Raw genomic sequence first — 26,304 nt, 5'->3', positions numbered from 1 at the left:
CTCATATTTTAAAGTTTTATTTTGTATCACAATTTGATACTTGGATCTAATTTTTTTATTATTCTTCTTCTAGGTGTATTGCCAGGAATGGCCCCTCCTATTGTACCCATGATACACCCCCAGGTTGCTATTGCAGCTTCACCTGCTACCTTAGCTGGAGCAACAGCAGTTTCTGAGTGGACTGAATATAAAACAGCAGATGGGAAGACATATTATTATAATAATAGAACATTAGAATCAACCTGGGAAAAACCCCAAGAGCTAAAGGAAAAAGGTATAGTTTTAATGACTTGGTGGAACATAGTATAAATAGAAATGCTATTTGAAATTCTGAGTTAATTCCTTTTTTAAAACGTTTGAGGGATTTTCTAGTTACATAGTGTTGGATTATTTATTTCCTCTGAATTGATAAATATGTATTTATTTAAAAAGCCAGTTCTTCTACTTACATGCTTGTCTATCACTTTACCATCTGGAGAAGTTAAATTATATGTACACGCTAATATATATATATATATATATATATATATATATATATATATATATATATATATATTTTTTTTTTTTACTCTTGTCAGGAATTGCATAATTATTCTACTGAATAATTATCGTTATCCTTATTGAGATTGATAGTAATGATCAGGAAGGAATGTGTTTATTGTATGTGTTCTGAAGAAAAACTTTAGGCTGTTGGAATCTTGGAGGAAGAGGACTCATAATTTTCTATTTCACAAGTCCCTGTTTCTTAGTATGTTATCCCTTTCAGCAAAATGAATGATTGCTACAAATGATATATGAATGACCTGAAAGACTTTATGTCCCTCTGAAATCAGTAGTTCTTTTCTACTGACAGTTTCCTGATTGGTATAGCAAGGTATTTGAAGTTGAACATTACATTAGATTCAAATCAATGATAGTACAAGGAAGAACATTTTAGTTTTGTGGTTAATAACTAGAAATATAATATCTTAACTGCCTAGTCTCTGAAAGTTCATCAGAAGTTACATCAGAACCACTGTGTGATGTTATCTCAATTTTTAATAGAAAAATTAGAGGAGAAGATTAAAGAGCCAATTAAAGAACCTTCTGAAGAACCTCTGCCAATGGAAACGGAGGAGGAGGATCCTAAGGAAGAGCCAATAAAGGAGATAAAAGAGGTAAAGGGCCATTACCTGTTTACCTGGGAGCCAGAATTGATTGTTGGGTACAGTTTACTTGTAACTGAAAATCCATTCGCTGTAGTTTTATTTTTATTTTTTATAAATTTATTTTATTTTTGGCTGCATTGGGTCTTCGTTGCTGTGCGCAGGCTTTCTCTAGTTGAGGCGAGCGGCGGTTACTCTTTGTTGCGGTGCGCGGGCTTCTCATTGCGGTGGCTTCTGTTGTTGCAGAGCACGGGCCCTAGGTGCATGGGCTTCAGTAGTTGCAGCATGCGTGATCAGTAGTTGTGGCTCGCCGGCTCTAGAGCGCAGGCTCAGTAGTTGTGCACAGGCTTAGTTGCTCCGCAGCATGTGAGATCTTCCTGGACCAGGGCTCGAACCCGAGTCCCCTGCAGTGGCAGGCGGATTCTTAACCACTGTGCCACCAGGGAAACCCATTAGCTATAGTTGTAGATAATTGCTGTAAATCTGACCTCTGCAATTTTAGGGTTCTTCGAAATTTCTAATTCAGTTTTTCCTTTGAAAGTTTCATTAAATTACTTCTTATACCAAACCAAGACCCCCTTAGAAAGAAAGGACCTTGGACCAGAGCTGATGTCCCCTCCTGACTTACAGACTGGTACATGTTATAATTAGAAGTACAACTTCATATTGGGGAATGATTGTTGTATTTTATTTGTCTTCTCGTGGCATAGAATCATCTCTGTACAGCCCTAAAAGAGCTCTGCTTTTTGGAAGCTTTTTTTATTCAATGAGGGACCCAATGGTAGTCTTGTCTTATCAGTAAGGAATTTAGCAGAAAAAAGAAACAACCTTAAATGAAGAGGTCTCCTCTAATCTTCTATACCCTTCTCCTTATTTCTACTCTTAAACAGGTGGTTAGTGAGTCTGTAAGATAGGACCTGCTGCTGATGGGGTCTACTGTTGTGCAATTCGGCTCTGTCTAGGGGGCAAGGATTTAGAACTTATTTAGAAATTCTGACTCAGTCTCTCCTCTGTATGCTAGCAACAGACCTTATGTTGGTTGTACTTTAAGGTATTTGCAGTCTTTCTTGTATTTGTGGGATATTCAGGTATAGTTTTGTAATATAAATTTAATGGGAGTAATATCATTTCCCATAGGAGCCCAAAGAAGAGGAGATGACCGAAGAAGAAAAGGCTGCCCAGAAGGCAAAACCAGTGGCTACTACTCCTATTCCTGGTACTCCGTGGTATGTACTTGACTTAAGCTGTTTGACTGATTGATTGCCACGCTTGATTATTACATTATTATCCAATAGGAAGAAAAAGTACTTTAAAAAAGCATGTGTCAAATACCTGTTTGCTTATTTAATTTTTTATTTTGGCTGCATTGGGTCTTCTTTGCTGTGCATGGGCTTTCTCTCTAGTTGTGGTGAGCAGGGGCCACTCTTCACTGCGGTGCACGGGCCTCTCATTGCGGTGGCTTCTCTTGTTGCTGAGCACAGGCTCTAGGCGTGGGGGCTTCAGTAGTTGTGGCACGTGGGCTCAGCGGTTGTGGCTTGCGGGCTCTAGAGCACAGGCTCAGTAGTTGTGACGCACGGGCTTAGTTGCTCCGCAGCATGTGGGATCTTCCCGGACCAGGGCTCGAACCCGTGTCCCCTGCATTGGCAGGTGGATTCTTAACCACTGTGCCACCAGGGAAGTCCTCAAATACCTGTTTTTATCCACTGAATATTTTTTGGTTCTTGTTCGTTGTATTTTGGGTGCTCAAAATTCAACTGCTCCAGTGTCTTCCTCCCTTCATGGAACTCTCCATTAATATTTATTGTTTAAAATTATAGATTTGAACCACTAAGATCCTGAATCTACTTTTTTATTGTTTAAAATGTTTTAAAATTGCTTTTGTGTATATATCCTCATATGTGATTATGTTTATAGAACTTTGTAAAATTATGTCTTTTTATCTTAGCATTGAATAGTCTATTTTTTCTTTCCTTCTTATGTTTGGTTTTCCCTTTTCTTCCTCTCCCCACATCAGGGCTTTCTCTCCTGTTCCTATTCTAACTTATTTAATCCGTGTACAGTCTACACATGGCAATGAGTTGGCTTGTTTCTTAAGTCTTATAATCTACAGATTCCCCTCCAACTTGTTTTCCTTGCTTTTTCCTCCTTGTTTTTATATTAAAAAAATACATGTGTGTGTTCTATAGAGTCCCACAGTCTGGATTTTATTATTGCATTCTCATGGTACTCTTTAATAGAATCCTCCATTCCTGAATTTCCTGCAAGTTAGCAGGCAGTTACAGAGATGTGATTGGATTCATGTTTGATCTTTATCTCATGTATTTTCTATTTCAGGCCTAGATTCAGCCATTTTCCAAGGATCCCTGGTTTCTTTTTGTGAGAAGTGGCATTTTTAGGCCATGTGGGATCTAGGGATAGTTGTTACTACTGAATTAGTCATTATTTTTAGACCTCTTTGGTAGACAGGTGGAAGATACATACATTTAAAGATACATCTTAAGTTCACACCATTACTTGCAGTTCAAGTCTACTACAAGATTTTTACTGACTCTCATCATCTATCTTAATTCAGTATCTCCTTTTCTTCTGAAAACCATCTTTGAGTGATAGCAACATAAACTCATTTGCTTTTCTCACAGACAAGACCAGTACTATCACCAACAGTGTGGTTACTGAAGACAGTTTAAGCTTTTTTTTTCCAGTTATTTTTATTTTTAGGGTATATTACTCTAGGGATGTATACTCAAATCATTGTGTTTTAAAAGCATTTTGGAATAGTTGTTTTTTATGTAGTTATTCTGCCAACTTGGTACACAGGCTCCCTTTCAAAAATAATTGTGCAAAATATTTACCCAGTTCTAGAATCAAAGTTATGAAAACAGTTTTTTTAAAAGAATGTATTTCTAGATTGTGGTTTCTCTGAGTATTGTACATGAAAAGCCAGTAACCAACTCCAAACCCTACCAGTCTGGAGTTTTGTGGACGTTATTAGTTTTCAGACTTGGGTCTTTTCTCAGATTATTAAAATTTTCTTCTGGAATTAGTTTAATTAATGCTTTTCTTCATCTGTTTCTTTTCCCCTTTCTGGAACATTTGTAACTTGCTTGTTGAGTATCTTGTATTTATGCTAAATCTCTTTTTCTCTTATGCTTTACATCTATAATTCCTGTACTTTGTTATTTTCTCATTGATCTGATATGATATTAGATGAATGCATACAAAAAAAGCATACAATATAAAGGAATTATATGAAGTAAAAAATTACAGGATTCCACTGTCACCAAGCCCTTCCTCGTTAGTAAAAGTTTGGTACATATGCTTTCTGCACCTTTTGCTATATTGTGTTTTATGCACATGTGTGTAGAGATGTGTGTGTGTTATACATGCACATAACAGTGTCTTTAGAAAGTATATTATTTCTGAATTTTTTAATAAATGTGTCCTAGACATTTTGCAATTTTAGTACATGTAAATCTATTTGTGATAGCTTAGTTTTCTGTTGTATGAAATTAGGTAGTTTGCCTACAAATGGGTGATTAGGTGGTCTTCTGTTTTTGTATTGTTTGTGTTTTCTGTTTGTTTGTTTGTTTTGCCCTGGCATTACGAAAGTTGCTGTTTAGGGCATCCTTTATACATACATATTTCTTTGTGAACACATGCAAGTATTTCTGTTGGATTTATTTCTAGAAGTGAAATTGTTGAATCAAGTGATAAAGCTATTTAAAATTTTGGTGAATATTGCTAAATAGACCTCAGAAAGAGTTTTTTTTTGTGGGAAGAAGAGGGTGTACCAGTTAATATTCCCAGCAACAGCCTGAGCGTACCAGTTTTCTCTCACTCTCACCAGTGTAGGGATATTCCTTTTAAATCTTTAGTATCCTGATAAGAAAAGAAATCTTATATGTTTCCAGAATGTTGGTATAATTGAACCTATTTTATGTCTCTTGGCTGTGCATTGCCTCTTTACAGTTTTTGCCCATCTTTTTATGGACTTGTTTTTTTCTTATTGGTATGTGGGAGCTTTTTATGTATACTGCTTTTAACTCTGACATAAAGAACTCGCACACCTCAATAATATGGAAAACAATCCAACAAAAAAGTAGTCAGGAGACATGAACATGTACTTTACAAGCAGCACATGTGAAGGAAGCTCCTTGTCATTAGTACTCAGAGAAATGTAAATTAAAACCACACCTATTAGAATGGCTAAAAGTTTTGAAAATTGGGCATGTCAAATGTTTTAGAGGATGGTGAGCAGCTGAAACTCTCGTACACTGCTGATGGGGATTTCAAAATGGTAGGACCACTTTGCAAAGCAGTTGGGCAGTTTCCTAGGAAGAATATATAATAAATAATTCAGCCATTCCACTTTTCTTTATTCGAGAGAAACAAAAACATATGTCTATACTTTTACAAGAATGTTCGTAACAGTTTTATTTGTAATTTATTTGGGCTGTTTCCAGTTTTTGGCTATTACAAATAAGCAGGTATCTAGGAGTGGAAAAATAGAAAACTAGAAACACCCAAAATGTGCATCAACAGGTGTATGGATAAACAAATTGTGGCATGTTACTCAGCAATAAAAAGGAACAAACTATAGATACACTCAACAACATAGATGAATCTTGAAGTCATTATTGCTAGGTGAAATCTTTTGTGGAAATCATTTTTGTCATGGAATCCAACCAAAAACTAGGGCTTACTGATCCTAGGGAATACACAATACTTCTAGTTTTGATCTCTCTTTATAATTAATTTGAAGGCAGGAGTTGGGAGGGGTGAGTGTAATACATTTTCATCCAATTATTCAGTGCAGAGTCCTCTTCAAGAATTTGCATTAGAACCATCCTGAGACACTTAAGCGATCTTGTTAGATGTTTAACTTTATTGGGAAAAAACTAAGCCTAAATTTTCGATACCAATTTCTGAAACACTGGTTGATCCATATTAATAGCAATAACTACTTTGAGATGGAGGTGCTATTCTACTAACTCATGTTGGCTTCAAGATACCTAGGTGTGCTAATACAGCTCCAATGGTATTAGCGGTAAATGTGGAGTGAGAAGCTGTCAGGACATTTCAGCATTAATAGAAAAACTATGGCCAAAGAATTCTTGGGTCGCAAAACTACCCTGTGTTAATAATATGCATGATAAAGTGATTAGGGGTGAAGTGTACTGATAATCTGCATTTTTTAATGTATCAAGAAAAATAAGACTGGCAGATGCGTTGATGGAAGGATAGATAAGTGATAAAGCATATATGATAAAATGTTAAATGTAAAATCTAGGTGGTCAGTATATAGTGTTCATTGTTCTAGAAACATTCTTTCGATATTTCTGTATGTTTCAATTTTCTCATAATATTGGGGGTAAAAAACTATGGAAACAAAAGAAACCCTAGAAAAGCAGCAGTCGATTGATATAAATATATATATAAATAAAAATAAAGTCCCTGTGCCACTATAGGTAAATACAAAAGTTTAAATACTATAAGTTCAAAGATAAATTTTTCATAAGTTAAAACCCAACACAGATTACAGACAAATAAAACATGGCAAATACAGGTAGCCCTCAATTTGCACTTTGTACGGGACTGTAAAAAATTTATGGCAGGCTAAATCTTTGTGATGCAATCTTAGTAAGCAATGGAAAAAGTTACAGTTCTCAGTGACCTTAAAAATTTTTGTCAAAACATTAAAAACTCTCTTAGAACCAGAAACTAAAGCTTGCTGATCTAGGAAATATAAAATGCTTCTAATTTTGACCTCTCTTTATTCTTAAAACAACAACAACAAAAAGTCAGATTGATGTTCTGAAATACCAGGAAAAGAATTCTAGTATAGTTAAGGAAAACATGGAACTTCATGTTTTACATTTAGCTTCTTATCTCTAAAGAAATAATAATTTGAAGAGCAACATCTAAAGATATCAAAAAAATAAACTAATAAAATGTGATTATCCAAATGAAGTAGCATACTTGCTTAGCTGAACAATTTGTTTAACTTAGAGTTAGCACTTACTCATCTTATAAGAAATAGAAAATAAATTAGGGAATTAAGGTTACACTGATAGTACATTCCCTCATCGACAGAACTTGGAAGATAATTTGGACAAGTGGTTATCTTTCGTGTATTCAGATGGACTGTAAAAACACTAGGACCATATAGTTGCATTTTTGGAGAAGGAATGGGGTGCTTCCTAAGAAAGACACAAAACCTAGAAACTGTAAATAAAAAGATAAATAAATTTGACCCCATAAAATTTATATGTGATAAGGTTTCATATATTAATTTTGTAGACTAGACTCTTGCTAAATGCATTTATTACTGTTTTGTAGATTCTCTGGGATTTTCTACGTAAATAATCGTATCACCTGCAGATGGGAGTGCATTTATTTCTTATTCTCTGATCTTTAATGCCACTTATTTTTCTCTTCTTATTGCTAGGACTATCATATCAGAGCAGTGCTAAATAGAAGAGGTGAACATCCCTGCCTTATTCGCCATGTAGAATAAGAAAATTCAATCTTTTTTTAAATTTTATTTTAATATAAATTTATTTATTTTTGGCTGTGTTGGGTCTTCGTTGCTGCATGTGAGCTTTCTCTAGTTGCGGTGAGCAGGGGCTACTCTTCGTTGTGGTGCACGTGCTTCTCATTGTGGTGGCTTCTCTTGCTGCAGAGTATGGGCTCTAGGCTCGCGGGCTTCAGTAGTTGTGGCACACGGGCTCAGTAGTTGTGGCTCGCGGACTCCAGAGCGCAGGCTCAGTAGTTGCGGCACATGGGCTTAGTTGCTCCGTGGCATGTGGGATCTTCCTGGACCAGGGTTCAAACCCGTGTCCCCTGCATATTGGCAGGCAGATTCTTAACCACTGCACCACCAGGGAATTCCGAAAATTCAGTCTTTTACATCAGATATAATACTAGCTATAGGTTTTTTTTTTAATTTGCTAGTGTTGTTATCAAATCTGCATCTTTCGAAATGAGTTTTTCTCCTTCATTTTTTTAATATGGTGAATTACACTGAGTTTTGAATGTTAAACTAGCTTTGCATTTCTGGAATAAACCTTGTCATGGTAGATTAATCTTTTTAATATATTGTTGGATTTGATTTGCTAATGTTTGATTAAGTATTTTTGCATCTATACTCCTGTGGGATATGGATCTGTAAGTTTCTTTTGTAATGTTTTTGTTAGGTTTTGGTATTAGGCTTATGCTGGTTTCATAAAAATGAGTTGGGTGGTGATTGGTGATTTCCATTCCTCTGTTTACTGAAAGTTTGTAAGATGATAGTACTTTTTCCTTAAGGTTTTATAGAATTAACAAGCAAACCATCTGGGATCAGAGTTTTCTTCTTGGGAAGGTTTTTGATAACAAATTAAACTTCTTTAATAGTTATAGGACTATTCAGTTATTTTTGTTGTTTCTGTCAGCTTTGGTAAGTTTTTCAAGAAATTTGCTTATTTTATCTAGGTTGAATTTGTTCTAATTCTCTTAATATCTTTTATATTTTTATTTTAAAAAATATTTTCTTTATTTTTTCTTTTGGCTGCGTTGGGTCTTCCTTGCGGCGCATGGGCTTCTCTCTAGTTGTGGGTAGCAGGTTTTCTCTCTCTGGTTGCACCATGCGGACTCAGTTGCCCCACGGCATGTGGGATCTTAGTTCCCCGACCAGGGATCCGACTTGTGTCCCCTGCATTGGAAGGCAGATTCTTTACCACTGGACCATCAGGGAAGTCCCCTCTTAATATCCTTTAAATGTCTTTGTTCTTAATTATTCTCTTAATATCCTTTGATGTCTGATCTGTGGTGATAATCCCTTTTTCTTTCCACATAGTGGTGATGTGTTCTTTTTTTTTGGATCAGTCAAACCAGAGGTTTGCCAATTTTGTGGTCTTTCGTAAAGACCACCAGCTTTGGGGTGGTTGGACCCCTCCCCCCTTTTACCTCTCTTATTTCCTCTTTTCTAATTACTTTCGGTTTACTTTATGCTTTTTCTAGCTTCTTATAATGTCCTCTTAGGTCATTAGTATTAGTTCTTTTCTAATATAATAATTTAAAGCTTAACATAGTTTCCTTTTAAGCACTGCTTTAGCACCAGCCTACAGATTTTGATATGTTGTGTTTTCATTACCATTCAGTTCTTACTATTACGAAATTTTTTGATTTTGTCTTTGACTCATGTATTATTTAGAAGTCTGTCATTTCACTTCCTTAATTTGGGGTTTTTCTAGGTATTTCACTGTTACTGATTTAATTGTGGTCAAAGAATGCACTTTCTTTGGTTTTGATACTTTAAAATTCAGTCTTTTTTTTTTATTGTTCAGATGGCCTTTAGTACTGTTAGTTTTGGGGTTTGGTTGGTCTGTCAGTTGTTGAGAGAGAGTTCTATTAATCTTTTATAATAGTGGGATTGCGTATTCCTCTCTAATTGGGCCATTCATCTATTTTTAAGCTCTGTAAATAGGCTTATATACATTTTACAGTTGTTATGTGTTCCAGATAGTCTTTTTTTATCATTATGAAATGACCCTATTTATCTCATAATACCCTTTGTCTTCATCTGTTATTAAAATAGCCATGCCTGCCTTAAGGTTGTGTGCATGGTATATCTTTTTCCATCCATTTACTTTCACCCTTTCTATGACTTAATGTTTAAAGTTTGTCTCTTAAGACAGCTTATAGTAGTGTCTTGTGTTTTTATTCACTGTCAATTCTGATGCAATTCATGAAATAAATAGAAGAGAAATATGAAATCAGAAATAACAGAATATAATAACAGAAATTAAAGCCACATTGGAAATAGTAAAAAGGTGAACAGGCTCTGCTTGGTACATAGTCAAGAACAAGAAGAAACATTTGAGAAGGCTGAGAAAAATAAACAGAAAGAACAACCACATGAATGTAACTTTTAGTTGGATTTAGATCTATTATTTTTTCTGTCTTCTCTATTTTTGTTCCTCTGTTCTCCCTTTACTACTTGCATTTGAATTATTTGAACATTTTCTAACATTCCATTTAATAATTTTATCTGTTGGCTTTCTGGTGATATCTCTTTGCATTAATTTTTGTTGTTCTAGGGATTACAGTATACATACCTAACCATTATAGCCTACTTAGAGTTATTATTGTACCACTTCACATAAAATATGGAAACCTTGCTACCATATAGGTTCGTTCTGAATAATTTTTCATACATATTTTGAAGAACTTAAGAGGAAAAAATATTTTTGATATTTACCATTTCTGTTGTTTTCCCTTCATTACTAAAGATCCAGGGTTTTTTTTTTTTTTTTTTTTTTTTTTTTGAAGAATCATTTCCTTTCAGAAAAACTTTCTTATAGGGCAGTTCTGATGGAGATGAAATCTCTTAGTTTCCCTTCATTGGGGAATGTCTTCTTTTCCCTTGTTCCTGAAGGATATTTTTGCTATATATATGGAGTTCTAGGTTTGCATTTCCTTTTTCCAGAACTTTAAGGATGTTGTTTTACGGTATTTTTGCCTCTGATTTCTGGTAATTAATCCACGATCATTGGACTTGTTTCCCTGTTTGTTTTGTTCCATATTTTTCTTAGCTGCTTTCAAGGATTTTTCCTTTATATTTGATTTTCACCTGTTTGATTATGTGTGTCTAAAAATGATTTTCTGGAAGTTTATCCTGTTTGGGGTTCACTGAGCTTCCTTAGTATTTATGTCTTTTACCAAGTTTGGAGATTTTTGGGAGCCATTTTGTCTTCAAATTTTTTCTGCCCCAATATTCTCTTCTTCTGGGATCCCAATGACGTGTCTGTTAGGCATTTTGATACAGTCCCATAGGTTTCTGAGACACTCTTCATTCTTTTTTTTCACAGTTTCTCTGCTGAGAACTTCTATCTTCATTCATTTCAAGTTTTTGCTTATCTTTGTTTTTGTTTTTCTTATCTCATGAGACGTAATTATAACTGCTGCTGTAAAGTCTTTGATTATTTCAACAATAGAGGCTTTGTTTGATAATTTCAACATCTAGGTCACCTTGATGGCAGCTGTGGATTAACTTTTGATTATCTGGTCATAAAGACCTGGTTTCTCTTAGAGTTTTAGCTGCCTGTGCTACTATCACTGTGTAGCTAGGGGCCACCTCAAGGCAGAGGTTTGAGGGAGGAGGGGAAATTTATACCCTTGCTTCTCTAAATTTTGACTCCATACGTCTGTTTATTTTTTTAAAAAACCTTACAGAGTTCTTATGTACTTGTTTTTTTCTATATCGTTGCTGAGTTTCTAGTTGTAATTAATAGGAACAGTGGGCTGTAGTGGGCTACAGTGCCATAGCACAATAGGGACTTCTCTTTATTTTTTAATATTTGATATAGTCAAATATTAAAGCCTTCATAAATGATTGCATTTGAGTTTGTAATCTGGTTTGGTAAGAAACATTAAGAAGTATTATGTAATACGTAGGGTGCCATGGTCTGTTCTTTAGCTTCAGAACTGCTTAATAGCATTATTTTTTGCTAGTAAATTCATCTTTTGTGATAGGTTAAAATTGAGTGTGCCAGACTTAAGTTCCTGAGCACTCTAAATTCTGATCACAAATTGCCTTGCTTTTCCTGGTTTTCTCCGTAAGTATGTTGAGCTGCTATTTTACCCTTAGCCAGTCAGCTCTGTTCTGTTCTAAAAATCATATTTTGCTCTCTGTAAGTAACTAATAATAATACGAGTGTGCCCTTCCCCACCACCACCTCCCCTTTTGGTTGGATGGTAGTAAAAGACCTAACTATAAAATAATGTTCCATAACATAAGAAAATAATGTTTGAATCAATTCACAGGTGTGTTGTTTGGACTGGTGATGAGAGGGTCTTCTTTTATAATCCTACCACCCGTCTTTCTATGTGGGACCGACCTGATGATCTGATTGGAAGGGCGGATGTTGACAAAATTATTCAGGAGCCCCCTCATAAAAAAGGAATGGAAGAAGTGAAGAAACTAAGTAAGTTTTAAATTAGGAGTTACCCTCTAATTTTAATATTCTTTTAATATTTTTATGGAAAATGTGAGGCAATTTAGAAATCCTCTCTATTTTCAAGGAATATAAGAAAAGGAATATTTGAGAAATGGAAAATAGACTGCTCTTCTAGGTTGAGTTCAGTAATTTAAAAAATAGAGACTTTGGGTAAAATTATGTTTTGTAAAATATTATATATATATTTTTAACTTCTTGTCCTTTTCAGGGTTGTCAGTCCAAGATATGTAGGTACTGCTCATGCTTGCTCCATGCTTATTAAAATGCTCCTCAGTGAGCCTTTTAGCACCTTTTGTGATTAGTAATATATATTTTGAAATAATCAAACTGTACAGAGTATTTTTTAAATAAAGTTTACTAAAGTTTTGTAAAATAAAAATGCAAAGGTCTTTTAAACTTGATGAAATTTAGGGAAGGTAAGCCTTATTCCTGAGACTAGGGAGACTCCTGCACCTTATTAAGAGATAATCTTTTAATCTACTTTATGCTCAGTTAGCATTTCAGTATATATGATATATAATAAATAGAAATATTTGTACATATTTTTATTGCATGTGTTTTATTGGTAATTTTCCATTGTATTGATGTAGTTGTGTTTTTAAAGAACCCCCTTGTGTAGTATAGAAGCATGATAAATGAATCATTTAATAATTCAATTGAAACAAATCCTGGTACATCATTTATAATAATTGAGAAATCTTTGTAGATTATGTATACATGGTACTAACATTTTCTGCTTACTAGTGATTTCCAAATTAGTGAAACTTCATCTACCCGGTGCAGAAGATATAAGGATTTGATTCATTTATTTGATAAATACATGTGTTAATAAACATTTCCAAATGAATCAAAGATTTAATGTAAAGGGAAGATGAGTACAGGAGGTTTAGAATTATCATGCTTTGTTTAATGTTTTATAAAGAAGTGTTATGAGATAGATATATAAACAGTAATTTTTTAAAAGAAAAGATTGTGTACCATGTGCATGTAACTATTCATAATATTTGAAATGTTTTTTTTTTTTGCCAGGGCACCCAACCCCGACAATGCTGTCCATCCAAAAGTGGCAGTTCTCTATGAGCGCAAGTGAGTGAACTATAAGTTGCAGCTTTAAAAAAAATGCTGCTAACCCCAGTGTTCCAGTAGTGGTTAGTGGAAGGATTCATACCTAAATATTTAAATTTTTGCTTGCTTATTTTTTTTATTTATTTATTTTCTTTGCGGTACACAGGCCTCTCACTGTTGTGGCCTCTTCCGTTGCGGAGCACAGGCTCCGGACGTGCAGGCTCAGTGGCCATGGCTCACGGGCCTAGCCGCTCCGTGGCATGTGGGATCTTCCTGGACTGGGGCACAAACCCGTGTCCCCTGCATCGGCAGGCGGACTCTCAACCACTGCGCCACCACGGAAGCCCCTGCTTGCTTATTTTTATTCTGATAGTTTAATTAAATTTTCTTATAGTTAAAGAAGAACAAGAATTAATGGAAGAAATAAATGAAGATGAACCTGTTAAAGCCAAAAAACGGAAGTAAGTAATACTTACAGTTTATGTAATTTAGGTAGATTTTTACCTTTTAAAAGCTGTGATTAGGTGCAGTCAGTTCATGATTGGGACAGGTAATGTGTGTGTTAGGAGACAGAAGTCATGATTGCTGTCTTTAGGCCTGTTATTAAAAAGCTTTGCTTCAGGATGTAGAAATGGTGTCCCTTCTGTTGCTAAATGTGCAAAAGATTTGGTTATTTAAATATGTATTATGAAGTCAAATGACATTTTAAGGAGTTAGTTGATAAATTATTTTCAGACATTCATTATGCCTGAATTTTATAAAAATGTTACCTCCTTAATGTAGACCTCAACAGACACCATTCCAAAAATCTGATAAATGTAGACCCAGATTTCTCTCTCTTTTTATATACCGGTCACTTCACTAGTCCTTGTGTCCGTGGTCATTACTTGGAGGGAACCCATCAGCTTATTAGAAAGTGCTCTGAGAGGAAGAGAGTGGTATAAGTGGAAGTATTAGCTTGACCAGTGCTTGGTAAAATATGAATGTTACTAACTATGGGGGGTGAAAGGGTGGGGTAGAGGGTGTTTGTGTATGGGCCGGGGAGGCATGGGACCATTATTTAGCAGCAAAAAGGAAAGTTTGAAGACGTTACTATGGACTGGTTTATCATAGTCCTTATCTGAAAAGGACAGATTGAATGCAGCCAAATTATGGCAAAGAAATCAGTAAGACAACCCCTGTCAAGGGTGGTTCTTTTTTTTAAAATTTTCTTTATTGGCAACAGTGTTAAAGAAAGTAAGATATTAAAGAGTCACTCATAATTGACCACAGTAACAACAGCTGTTCGAATTTTTACAGTTGACTTTTTTAGTTCTTGACCAAATGTATACATATTTTTATTGGTTGTAATCAACTGAATTTGTGTTCTTTTTTAAAAAAATGTAGAATAAGACGTTTGTTTTCTTAATTATTATAAATGACTGTATTCATTCTGTTTATGTACCATAATTTTGGATGTTCCTACAGTGTTAAACTTTTAGGTTGTTTTTAATTGTTTGTTCTTATAGACAACTCTGTAAGGTTTTTAACTGCTTTTATCAGGAGAATGTCAAAGAAGTCCTTTATGTGGATTGCCCGAGCTTCTCTATTTAGGTACAAAGCTAAAAGCCTATTTTTCCTGGCTTAGTTTTTCTTTATTTCTTTTATTGAGATAGATAGTGATAGTTTGTATTGTGACATTTTCATTTAGTATAATTCTATAAAGGTTATTTGTTTTCATTAGTTGTATTTCTTGGATGTCTTTTAACTATTTAAATAGTTCTTAAATGAATTATTATAGAGGGTATATTGTTTGGCAAATTGCTTTTACCTGTTTGTTTTGTGCATATCTTAGGTCACAGACTATCTCGCTAAGTTCCTGCAGGTCACGGACTATATCTTCTATTTTTGATTCATTCGCTAAATTGCCAATTACCTCTCACTATATTTGTGGGCTGGCCTTATTAGTTCCATTCATCTCCTGGGCTACCTTCATTTTCCTATATAGCATGCTTTTGAATTTCCTGATGTTCTGTTTTCCTAATTCTCTTAAGTTTATGCAGGAAATATGAACCAATTTTATTTTTATACTTAGCAGATCGAATTTAAGAAGGAAAATCTGCTTAAACACACCTGAATGTTACTGAATTACTTTTTTTGATTATTCACATGAATGGTCCTTCTTCATAGGGCAGAGGTTTGAGAGGTGACTTAATTTCATGTTTACAATCTCACTTGAGTACCGTACAGCAGCAGGGTTGCCCTTAGCCCTGAGGTGCATTTTTGGAGAAACAAGAAGTAGTTTAGTCATTGATGAACAGTTCTAATTCCACCTAACTACTCCGGGGCCTATGTTGCTCTCTGGGACCTGTCCTTCAACTTAAATCTCAACTTATCACCCAGAAAGTGAGTAAAAAAAATGTCAGGTAGGTAAGGTATATATCTCACATATCCACTTGGCCAGGTTTGCAGATATTTTTATTTTATTTTCAAAATAAATATTTGAGATTACTAAGACCTTATACCAATTTTTATTAGATTAAAAATTGTATGCATTTATAATGTAAAACATTTTGGAAAATACTGTTTTTCCTATATCATTTCAAGAACTAAAAATTATATTCTGTGCTGTTTGATTCTAACACATAGAGTTTTAGTGCAATATTAGATAAGTTTTTTGTTTTTGTTTTTAAGTAAGGTAGTTCATTTTGTGTATCAGCTAGTGTCAGGGAGAGACAGCACATTAAAGGTATTTTTCATTCCTAACAATGCAGCCACTGTAACATCATTAGAAGCTCATTGTAACTTTATTATTATTATTATAGTGAAAGTTGCTTATCCCTTAGAGTTTATTTGAAACCCTCAATATAATTCTTTTTTGCCAAAAATATGCTGCTCAGTAGTGAGTCTTGAATATTCCAATGATTTTAAGATTTTAATAAGATTCCTTATTAATATTTTGTTAGTTGATGCCTATATTTTCTTTTTTATAGGAGAGACGATAATAAAGACATTGATTCAGAGAAAGAAGCTGCCATGGAAGCTGAAATTAAAGCTGCCCGAGAAAGGGCCATTGTCCCTCTGGAGGCCCGAATGAAGCAGTTCAAGGACATGCTGCTAGAGAGAGGGGTCAGAAAACAATCTTTGGGGGAGATATTTCTGTTTTGTATAAGTAATATAAATATGTCTTGCTAAAAGGTCAAATCTAAGGTTAGTGCTCATGTTGTGGGGGGCGGATAAGGGAAGCCTATCAAATCACTGTACTCTTTCAAACAGCCTTTTTCCTGGCTAATGATATCATGTTGAACTAGATGCCATTTTACTGTCCTTTTAAGTACAAATAACATTTAACATTTATTGGGTCATTAAATTTTGGTGAGTAATATAAGACGAATATTAACATTACAGAATGGCGGACTACACGGAATAGGTAAGGTATATGTGATTCTTTTAATATCTACAGAATGGCTTTTGGTTAAAGGAGAACTGGTACTTTATGATATTACTGTTAATGAAGCTTAATTGAGAAGGGATTTCAACCTTTTGATTATATTCACAGATTCATTTGAGTAAGTAAAATTGTTCAACTTTAAATCCCAACATTGTTCACAAGGTTGGAGCAAGCTTGGGAAGTCAAAATGCAAATCTTCAAGGCTTTTTCTGATGTACTGATTTTTAAAATGTCACACAGTAGTGGTTATTTTAATGAGTAATTAAGTGTGTGTTATTTCTATATAATATAGAAATGTTCAGAGCCAATTAGTGTGCAGGTGTGCTATTGCTAGCCTCCCACTGCTTGTCATTTATTAGTGATGGAAATGGCAGTATGGTTTTTATTATGTGTCCTTTTTAAGCAAATGTCCTGTAGATTTCAAGCAAAATTATATGACCTTTCTGTTTTTAGAGCCAACTTAATTATGAGGCAATACATTTTTTTATTTTAAAGGTGTCTGCTTTTTCAACATGGGAGAAGGAGTTACACAAGATAGTTTTTGATCCTCGGTACTTATTGCTTAATCCAAAAGAGAGAAAACAGGTAAAAGGAAAATAACAGTATATAAGTAATGTATATCCCTTGCCAGCACAATTTTTTAAATTAATTAATTAATATAAATTTATTTATTTATGGCTGTTTTGGGTCTTTGTTGCAGTGCGCTGGCTTCTCATTGTGGTGGCTTCTCTTGTTGCAGAGCACGGGCTCTAGGCACACAGGCTTCAATAGTTGTGGCACGTGGGCTCTAGAGCACAGGCTCAGTAGTTGTGGTGCATGGGCCTCGTTGCTCCGCGGCATGTGAGATCTTCCTGGACCAGGGCTCAAACCCGTGTCTCCTGCATTGGCAGGCGGATTCTTAACCACTGCGCCACCAGGGAAGTCCCCAGTATTATTTTTAAATTGTAAGGAATAAAGTACGATCCTTTTTTTTTTCTAACATAGTACTTTAAGAACAGTTTCATACCTTAGAACATAGTGATCCTTTGTGTGGACATTTCTGCCTCAAATACTTGGATTTTTTTGCCATTGTGGACATGGCTTTGCCTCATGCACATTTTTTTTTTTTTTACATCTTTATTGGAGTATAATTGCTTTACAATGGTGTGTTAGTTTCTGCTTTATAACAAAGTGAATCAGTTATACATATACATATGTTCCCATATCTCTTCCCTCTTGCATCTCCCTCCCTCCCACCCTCCCTATCCCACCCCTCTAGGTGGTCACAAAGCACCCAGCTGATCTCCCTGTGCTATGCGGCTGCTTCCCACTAGCTATCTGTTTTACATTTGGTAGTGTGTATATGTCCATGCCACCCTCTCACTTCATCCCAGCTTACCCTTCCCCCTCCCCATATCCTCAAGTCCATTCTCTAGTAGGTCTGTGTCTTTATTCCTGTCTTACCCCTAGGTTCTTCATGACATTTTTTTTTCTTAAATTCCATATATATGTGTTAGCATGCGGTATTTGTCTTTCTCTTTCTGACTTACTTCACTCTGTATGACAGACTCTAGCCTCATGCACATTTTGTCCTTATGCTTCATACATACTGATGTTATACCAAGGTTTCAGGGTCATTTCACATGCATTTATTAACTTAGTTTTTACTGGTCAAATGATGCAAATTTAGAGTAGAAAAATATCAAAATACAGTTGAGTAAAAAGGAATAAAACCTACCTCCAATCCTTCCCAACTGATAGGCCCATTGTTGAACACTTGACCTTTCCCAACTGTTATGTGCTAATATACATATACATATGTATGTGTCTGTATTGTAGATAGACAAGACTCAGCAGGTTTTTTTGTTTGTTTGTTTGTTTGTTTTTTGTTTTTTGCGGTACGCGGGCCTCTCACTGTTGCGGCCTCTCCCGTTGCGGAGCACAGGCTCCGGACGCGCAGGCTCAGTGGCCATGGCTCACGGGCCCGGCCGCTCCGCGGCACGTGGGATCTTCCCGGACCGGGGCACGAACCCGTGTCCCCTGCATCGGCAGGCAGACTCTCAACCACTGTGCCACCAGGGAAGCCCTAGACTCAGCATGTTTTTAGCTCACACATGCTACCCACACAAAGTCCACATCTATTAAGTGGCAACTATTAAAATGTCTTTTCATCGTAAACTTAGAGTAATAATGGACACTTCAAGGTCTCTACTGAACTAATAAGAATTATAAGAACTAGAGTCAACTTGTTACTGAGCTGCCATTTATTTCCACGATGATTCAGTGACACATACCATCTCATAGTGATTGCTGCTTCCTCTAAAGCATTGCACACTTCCAACTTACATAATTCCTGAATTACCTGGACCACCCTGACACTCATTTCTGTAAAATGGTCAGTTTGTCGAACCACTTGCTATAGTGCTGTTGAGCTACACGATTTCATTTGGTAGAAGTAGTGTCCATCTTCCATATTTATAATTTAATGGTTGTAATAATTCTCTGCACAGTTTGTACCATTATACATGTAGGTCTAATCATAGACATTTTATGAAGAGATGAAATTTACAGTGTGCCAGACATGTATTTTAGACTCATAATAGGAAGACATGACTTTCCATATGTATTTGCATCTGTGTTTCATGCACTGTAGTCTTTTTTATTTTAAACTATTTGTGTGTGATGGTCTCATTTTCACTTCAGTTGATGGCCTTATCAAAACCTATAAATTAGCTTGATTCTTTACTTTTCACCACTGTACATTTCAAGTCTTACCAGCAAAATCTACCTCCAAAACCTTTTCTAAATTATTTACCATTTATTTACGTCTTATTTACCATTTCCCTCGCTATACCCTAATTCAAGGTACCATGGTCATCTGTTTGGCCCCTAATTGATCTCCTTGCCTCCTTCCAGTCTTGCTCTCCTCTGTAGTCAAGTTCTTTTTCCACACAGCAGCCAGACTAATTTTAAAGTTTGACTGACAAATTAAGGCACTGTTCCCTTGCTTAAAAAATGTGCATTGCGTACTATTTCATTTAGGATAAAATTGAAACTCTTTTTCATGACCTGTAAGATTCTACATACACTCATGTCTGCATATTTCTCAAGCCTCTTTTCTTATGTTCATTTATTCTAGCCACGCTGGCCTTGATATGCCTTGGCCAATACAGGCATATTCTGGTACTTATTAGTCCCTTTTCCTGGAATGTTCTTCCCCTAGGTGTTTGCATAGCTGACTAAATCATTACATTCAGATACTTGACCAGGTGTCTTCTGACTAACCTCTTTGCCTTCTTTGCTTTCTTTGTAGCACTCAGAATTCTATCTAAAATTATCTTAACCATCTGTCTTTTCCTACCACAGAGGGCAGGAACTTTGTTCATTGCTCTGTATGTGGTGCCTGGAACAGTGCTTTAATCTGAGTATTCCTGAAGACTTAACTTTAAAACTTTTATGACTTTTACTCTTCATGGCACTGAGTGTTGCAGTTTCTGAGTTAAATTACAAGTGCATATTGAGAACTAAAATTCTTTTTTAATTTTGAAGGCATTTTATAAGCTGGTGGTATTATTAACTCCTTAATAGAGTTACAGTTAAAAAGAGAAAAAGTATCAAGCATTATTCTGTTTTAAATAAAAACTCAAAGGTTCTCATACTTTTTGAGTAGAAGTCTTTTTTTAAAACTGGAGTGTAAGGAATGAGGGAACGTAAAGCCAATTGTATTGGGAGGCATGGCACAAATAATTAGGAGAAACTTGGAAGCATACCACAATTTCTAATTTTCTATGAGATGTTCATCTCAGAGAGTGAATCCTAACCTTGGTGTGGGATATCCTAGAGGAGAGGATACGAAGTTTTTTCCAGCTTCTGAAAGGAAACAACATAAATTCACTTGGCTTTTATTTATAATTTAGTACTTTTACAAGTAAGAAAGTATATACTGAGATAGGAGAGGGGTTGGAAACAACACTCTTCCCCACTTCTGTTAGCCTGCAGATACTTTCATGAGCTACTATACAGTGCTGTATTTAGAAGGTTTTGAAAATGACCTACATGCCTAGCAGGGGACTGGTGAGATAATTGTATATATTTCTATATAGCTTTTAAAGATTTGTGGATATATATGAACTTACCTGGAAAGAGGTCTTAAGTATTTAAGTATTTATTTATTTATTTATTTGGGTGCGCTGGGTCTTTGTTGCGGCAGGGAGGCTCCTTAGTTGTGGCATGCGTGTGGGATCTAGTTCGAACCCGAGGTCTTAGGTATTAAAAAATAAAACCTTTTTCTGTTTTACCTTTTTCCAAGATGTGCATGCACATTTTTAAGGAGCCACAGAATTCTTTAAGATATGTTTGGAAAAATATTAGAGTGTTTTATCTTCCAGAAGACATTTCTTTCAGAGCTTTGTGACTTTCTTCAGTCTGGACTGGTTGCCCTCTACACCTGATGTACAGCTGTCATTTTTGAGGATGACAGCTCTTGATCATCATCCTGGGGATTTCCTTCATCTCTTTTTTTGTGGAGGGGGGAGTTTACCTGTCTCCTGCATTGTATGTCGTTTCTTTCTTGGTTTACTCTCTTTTAATGCATTCCATCTCTGTAGTAGCTTCCTGAGAGAACGTGCATGGGAAATAAATTTTTGAGGCCTTATGTATTTGAAAACACTTTTATTGTACCCTGATTTGGAATTGTTTGGCTTGCTAAGGAATTTGAAGTTGGAAATCTTGTTCCTTCAGGATTTTGAAGGCATTGCTCTGCATATAGTTTTCAGTGTTACTTTTGAAACTTCTGTTTATTACCTGTTCCCTTGTATGTGGACCTTCTTATTTTTTCTGTAACATGTAGGATCTTCTCTTAGTCTTCAGTGTTCTGAAATTTCATGGTGATTATGTATGGCTGGTGGAAGGGCCCTTTGTGCTAGGCACTTGGTGGCCCTTCCAATGTAGAAACTTTTATCTTTCAATTCTGTTAGATTTTCTTGCATTGCTTTTTGATTTCCTTCCAGCTGCTTTATTTTTCCATTCTGGGCCAGAGCATTTGTGCTCTGGGCTGGTCCTCAGAGTTTCTTATCTTTTCTCTCTTGTTTTCTATCTCTGTCTTTTTAAAAAATTTTCTGGATGATTTTCTCAACTTTATTGTCTAATAACCCTTCAGTTAGATTTTTTATTTTCTTTGTCACGCTTTAGGAGTTCTTTTTTTGTTCTTTGAGTTTTCTTGTTTCATGGTTGCAATGTCTTAGTTTTATGAGATAGTTTAGGATTTTTTTCTTATTTTTCATTTTCCTGTATAGTCTCTCTTTCCCCTAAGTTTTTTCTGTCTTGGTCTCTTTTTTTCACGTTGGAGAGTATCCTTAGATGTCTTTGTGGACCCTAACTGCTGATGATTAAGAACAAAACACTAAGATGCTATTTGGGCACTCTTAGCATCTGGGTGGGCTCTCATGATTGTTGGCTGTACTGTAGAACAGTGGTTCTCAACCAGGGCATTTTTGCCCTAGGGGACATTTTTGTTTGTCACAACTTAGGGAGTGCTGCTGGCATCTTTTGGCCAGCGATGCTGCTGAACATGATCTGGTCCAAAATGTCAAAAGTGCTGAGGTTGAACCCCCACCCCCCCGCTGTAAGGTGATTTAGGCTGGTTTGTTGTGATCCTGCAGAGCAAGTAATTTTTAGGCTGGTTAGATCCTAGATAAGGACTTTTAGTCTCCTTGCTCTTGCTGCATTGGTTCTGAAAGAACTGTGTCCTGATATGTGGTATGTAACTGCTTAATTCCCTGTTTTCTCAATCTGCTATGCCTCATTCTTAATTTCTGTTCCCCCAGACCAGAGACAGTGTTTTGCCTTTTAGAGCAAGGGTCAGTAAATTTTTAACATAAAGGGTTAGATAATAAATATTTTAGGTTTTGTGGGCCACGTGGTCTCCGTCATGATTGTGTAACTCTACTGTTGTAGTGTGAGAAGACCCACAGATTTATGTAAAGGAATGAGCATGACTGTGTTCAAATAAAGCTTTATGGACACTGAAATTTAAATTTCATTTAATTTTCGTGTATCATGAAGTTTTCTGTTGCTTTCCCCAACCATATAAAAATATCAAAATTATTCTTGTGCTGTAAAGAAAGAGGCAACAGGCCAGATTTGGCCAGCAGATTGCGATTTGCTAACCCTTGCTCTAGAGAATAACCCCTTGCCTTACTGAGTTTCAGGAGTGGCAGTGCCCTAGATACATAAAGTTGGCAAGGAGGATCTAGTGATTAAACTGCTTCTTAAAAAGCTTTATTGTAGCATTACCCTATCCTCACTTCATGGGTATCTGGTGCTATCAATTCTGGAGCTGTTTGAGGATTCTCTAATTTAAAAAATTGGTTACTTTGTTTTCTTGACTGCTGGTTTAGGGTCAGCTTTCTTGTGTCTGCCAAATCCTTTATCACATCTCCATGTGCTTTTCAGCTTCCAGAGTTGCTGTTTCTTTTTTCCACATTTCTCTGTCCTTACTGGTTTGTGACTTAAAAAGTTAATCTTGACTATACATTATTAAGTGGGAAAAAATATATAGAATATGTGTAAAGTAAGGTTACATTTTGGGTGAAAATAATTATGTCTTAAAGAGAAGCAGGGGCTTCCCTGGTGGCGCAGTGGTTGGGAGTCCGCCTGCCGATGCAGGGGGCGCAGGTTTGTGCCCCGGTCCAGGAGGATCCCACATGCCGCGGAGCGGCTGGGCCCGTGGGCCGTGGCCGCTGAGCCTGCGCGTCTGGAGCCTGTGCTCCGCAGCGGGAGGGGCCGCAGCGGTGAGAGGCCCGCGTACCACACACAAAAAAAAGAGAAGCAAAGATCCTACACTTTGGTATTTAGATTACCTATATGAAAGACTAACTTGTCAAATTGGTTTATTTTTGTAATAGGTATTTGATCAGTATGTAAAGACCAGGGCAGAGGAAGAACGCAGGGAAAAGAAAAACAAAATAATGCAAGCCAAGGAAGATTTCAAAAAAATGATGGAAGAAGCAAAATTTAATCCAAGGTATATGGTTTATTACTATCAAATATCAAAGTATATATATATTTTCTCCTAGATCAGTTGAATATATATATGTGTGTATACACACACACACACACAGAGACACACACACATTTTTTGGACTTCTGGACATGAAAAACTTCTTGTTTCATTATTGGTTTCTGCCTTTCTAAGAATCTTCGTTCTTTGGAGGGAATCCCTGGTGCTCTGTGAGGCATTGGTTTTCAAGAAAGGGTACCTTTGTTTTAAAAGCTTCCCTCTGAGAATAAGTTTCCTTCTCTGGAAACTGGTAAATGATTAAACATCTGTCCCTGTCTTCTTAAAGTTTTACACATAATGAATTGCAGAGTGGGAACATTATTTTGATTAAATTGAAGTGGTGAAGGACCTTTCATTTCAAAAACTTCTAGATTATTGTCTTGTCTGACATTTTCATTTAATTAATATATATTAAATATATGTAAAGGGCTAAAGAAAAGGAGACATTTTAAACTTATGTGCTTAGCATTATAATAACAATAATAGCATCAGTTATTGGATATTTTAGATGTATGAACTTACACATATATGCAGTTAAAGTACATGCATATGTGTATGTATATTATCACATTCAGTCTTCAAAACAACCAATATGATTTAGTTGCTCATATCCTACCTATTTTACAGATAAGGAAAGTAAGATATATGCAAATTAGGTAACTTCCCTGAGTGAATGTGGGATTTCAACTAGGTTCCAGTATTACACAGAATAGTCAAGACAGGAAGAATCACTTTCTTGTAGAGATACTAAGTTGCTTTGAATATACCAGAACATGGAAAATCTCTAAAACTATGGGGTAGAATCATGGAGTCTCTCGGTTAAATGGCACTTTTTATAAAAGTGTATCTTGTTTAAACAGTTATTTTTGTCAGTGGAGACAGGGAAGAGTATTGTTGTTTGGAAAAGTGTATTTGGTACACGTTTTCAAAAGTGTATATTTGAAAAATGAAGAGAAACTTAACGGCGTTATTAATACAGATTTCATAAAAGCAAGCTGAGTATTTGTGACCATAAAGAATGTAATATTCTTCCGAGGTTAACAGAGTTTCAGACTTCCCAGGGGGTCTTGGGCTTTTTCTTAATCAAAAGGGTAAGTACATGGGTCAATGTAATTGCGACTGGGTTATAAAAGACGTTTTGGAAGGCAGTTGAGGAAATTGGAACATGAATTGGTATTATATAATATTAGAGATCAGTAATTTTCTTGGATATTGTGGCTATGGAAGAAAAAGGATTTAGTCTCAGGAGATGTATGCTGAAATGTTTATAGATGGAGTCTCATGATGTCTACAGGTTATTTTCAAATGATTCAGCAAAATATATCTATAAAAACCCTTTATGGGTCTGGGAATAATTGAGACTCCAATGAGATTTCTCTTTTGTGGATTTGACAAATTAAATCTTGCTGTATCACAGTACCCTACTGATACTCTTTTGGGGCAGATAGAATTGTTGAAGTGATCTTTACTATGCAGGTTACTTCAGAAAGTAAAACCATCAGGCACATAACTGGAAGTCTTAGCACTTGGGGCATTGTGCTGTATTGCTAAATTGATGCATTTTAATACTAGCATAGAGATTAGGACCGATTTTAGTAAGTAGTAGAAAACAGAGGAAAAACTTAAAGTTGAAAAAATACTGTCCATAGACCTACTTTGAATTGGGAAAAGACCACTAGCACAAAGTTCTTCAGTACAGTTCATAGATACAAAGCACTGGAGTTTATTCCAAGGGAAAGAATGGCTGGGGAGAATTACCTAACTTTAGTGCCTGTTTCTTCTATGTCTTTTTTCTTTTTTAATGGAGATTTCAGGTATACCTCCTATGGTCAACTCCGAGTCACTATACTCTTTCCCATCCCCTACCACCAATCAACTATCCACCTCACTTTTTTCCTGCAAAGGATTCTCTGCCTTGTCTGTTATAAAATAGCATTTTTGGAGTTAAAAGATGAGTCATATGAAAACATATCTACAGGAATCTAATGCTTAAACTTCATTATAGTCTCTTCTGGTAAAATATAGATATATTTTACATATTTTTTAACCTATTCTAAAATAAATATAAAATAATTGAATTCTCACTTTTATACATTGATTTTACATTTTAAAAAGTTTAATCATAGTAATAATTGTTTTTTTTTTTTTGGTCTTAAAATTATAAAGCAAGGTATACTTAATTTATCATGAAAAGAAAATAGATTTAATGGACTACATATTATCCCTTTTCTGGGGTATGCATTTTTATTTTACCATATAATTTTATTATGGTTACATATCCAATGTATGTATATGTATGGTTACATACCCAGTTTTGCAATGTATCCTTTTGTTAAAAATGTTGAATTAATGAAGTTAGATATTTTGAGTAATACCAGTTGCATATAAAAAGATTGTTAGAATCTGGCTTTGGTTAGCAAAGCTTAAAAATAGCAAATGTTAGCAGTGAGTAGTACACCTATTCTTCAGTTGATGTTTTAAACTCTAAATTCTAAAGTTAACCAGCCATTTTTTTCTTGATAATTAAAGTAGTAATTTAATCTTTGTGTTAATACCTAAGAGGAGGTGTTTTATTTTTGAATTGAGATAAGTAGTTTTATAGGGGAAAGTAAGCTTTATTTTTCA

The 26,304-nt window shown here is 35.5% G+C and overlaps 1 protein-coding gene across 12 annotated transcripts in view; it reads left to right on the top strand.

Annotated features, from left to right (window-relative positions):
* The window catches only part of TCERG1 (transcription elongation regulator 1), a gene marked incomplete at its 5' end in the record, with an annotated part of 59,056 nt that overhangs the window by 20,684 nt on the left and 12,068 nt on the right, over positions 1 to 26,304 (top strand). For 8 of the 12 annotated variants that reach the window (XM_079701770.1, XM_079701761.1, XM_079701762.1 and 5 more), the window contains 9 exons: positions 74 to 274; positions 1,045 to 1,157; positions 2,283 to 2,371; positions 11,952 to 12,112; positions 13,175 to 13,231; positions 13,605 to 13,671; positions 16,183 to 16,318; positions 17,136 to 17,225; positions 23,525 to 23,643. In XM_079701770.1, coding sequence (XP_079557896.1) covers positions 74 to 274; positions 1,045 to 1,157; positions 2,283 to 2,371; positions 11,952 to 12,112; positions 13,175 to 13,231; positions 13,605 to 13,671; positions 16,183 to 16,318; positions 17,136 to 17,225; positions 23,525 to 23,643 — 1,033 coding nt within the window. Of the gene's footprint in view, positions 1 to 73; positions 275 to 1,044; positions 1,158 to 2,282; positions 2,372 to 11,951; positions 12,113 to 13,174; positions 13,232 to 13,604; positions 13,672 to 14,752; positions 14,804 to 16,182; positions 16,319 to 17,135; positions 17,226 to 23,524; positions 23,644 to 26,304 lie in introns of all 12 variants that reach the window. The other 4 variants (XM_079701766.1, XM_079701763.1, XM_079701759.1 and 1 more) reach the window with 2 other exon arrangements.

The sequence above is a fragment of the Hyperoodon ampullatus genome, assembly GCF_949752795.1.
Source record: "Hyperoodon ampullatus genome assembly, chromosome: 4".
NCBI classification, from domain to species: Eukaryota; Metazoa; Chordata; class Mammalia; order Artiodactyla; family Ziphiidae; genus Hyperoodon; species Hyperoodon ampullatus.
Note: the sequence above shows the minus strand (reverse complement) of the source record. Positions and strands in the feature narration are given on the sequence as shown.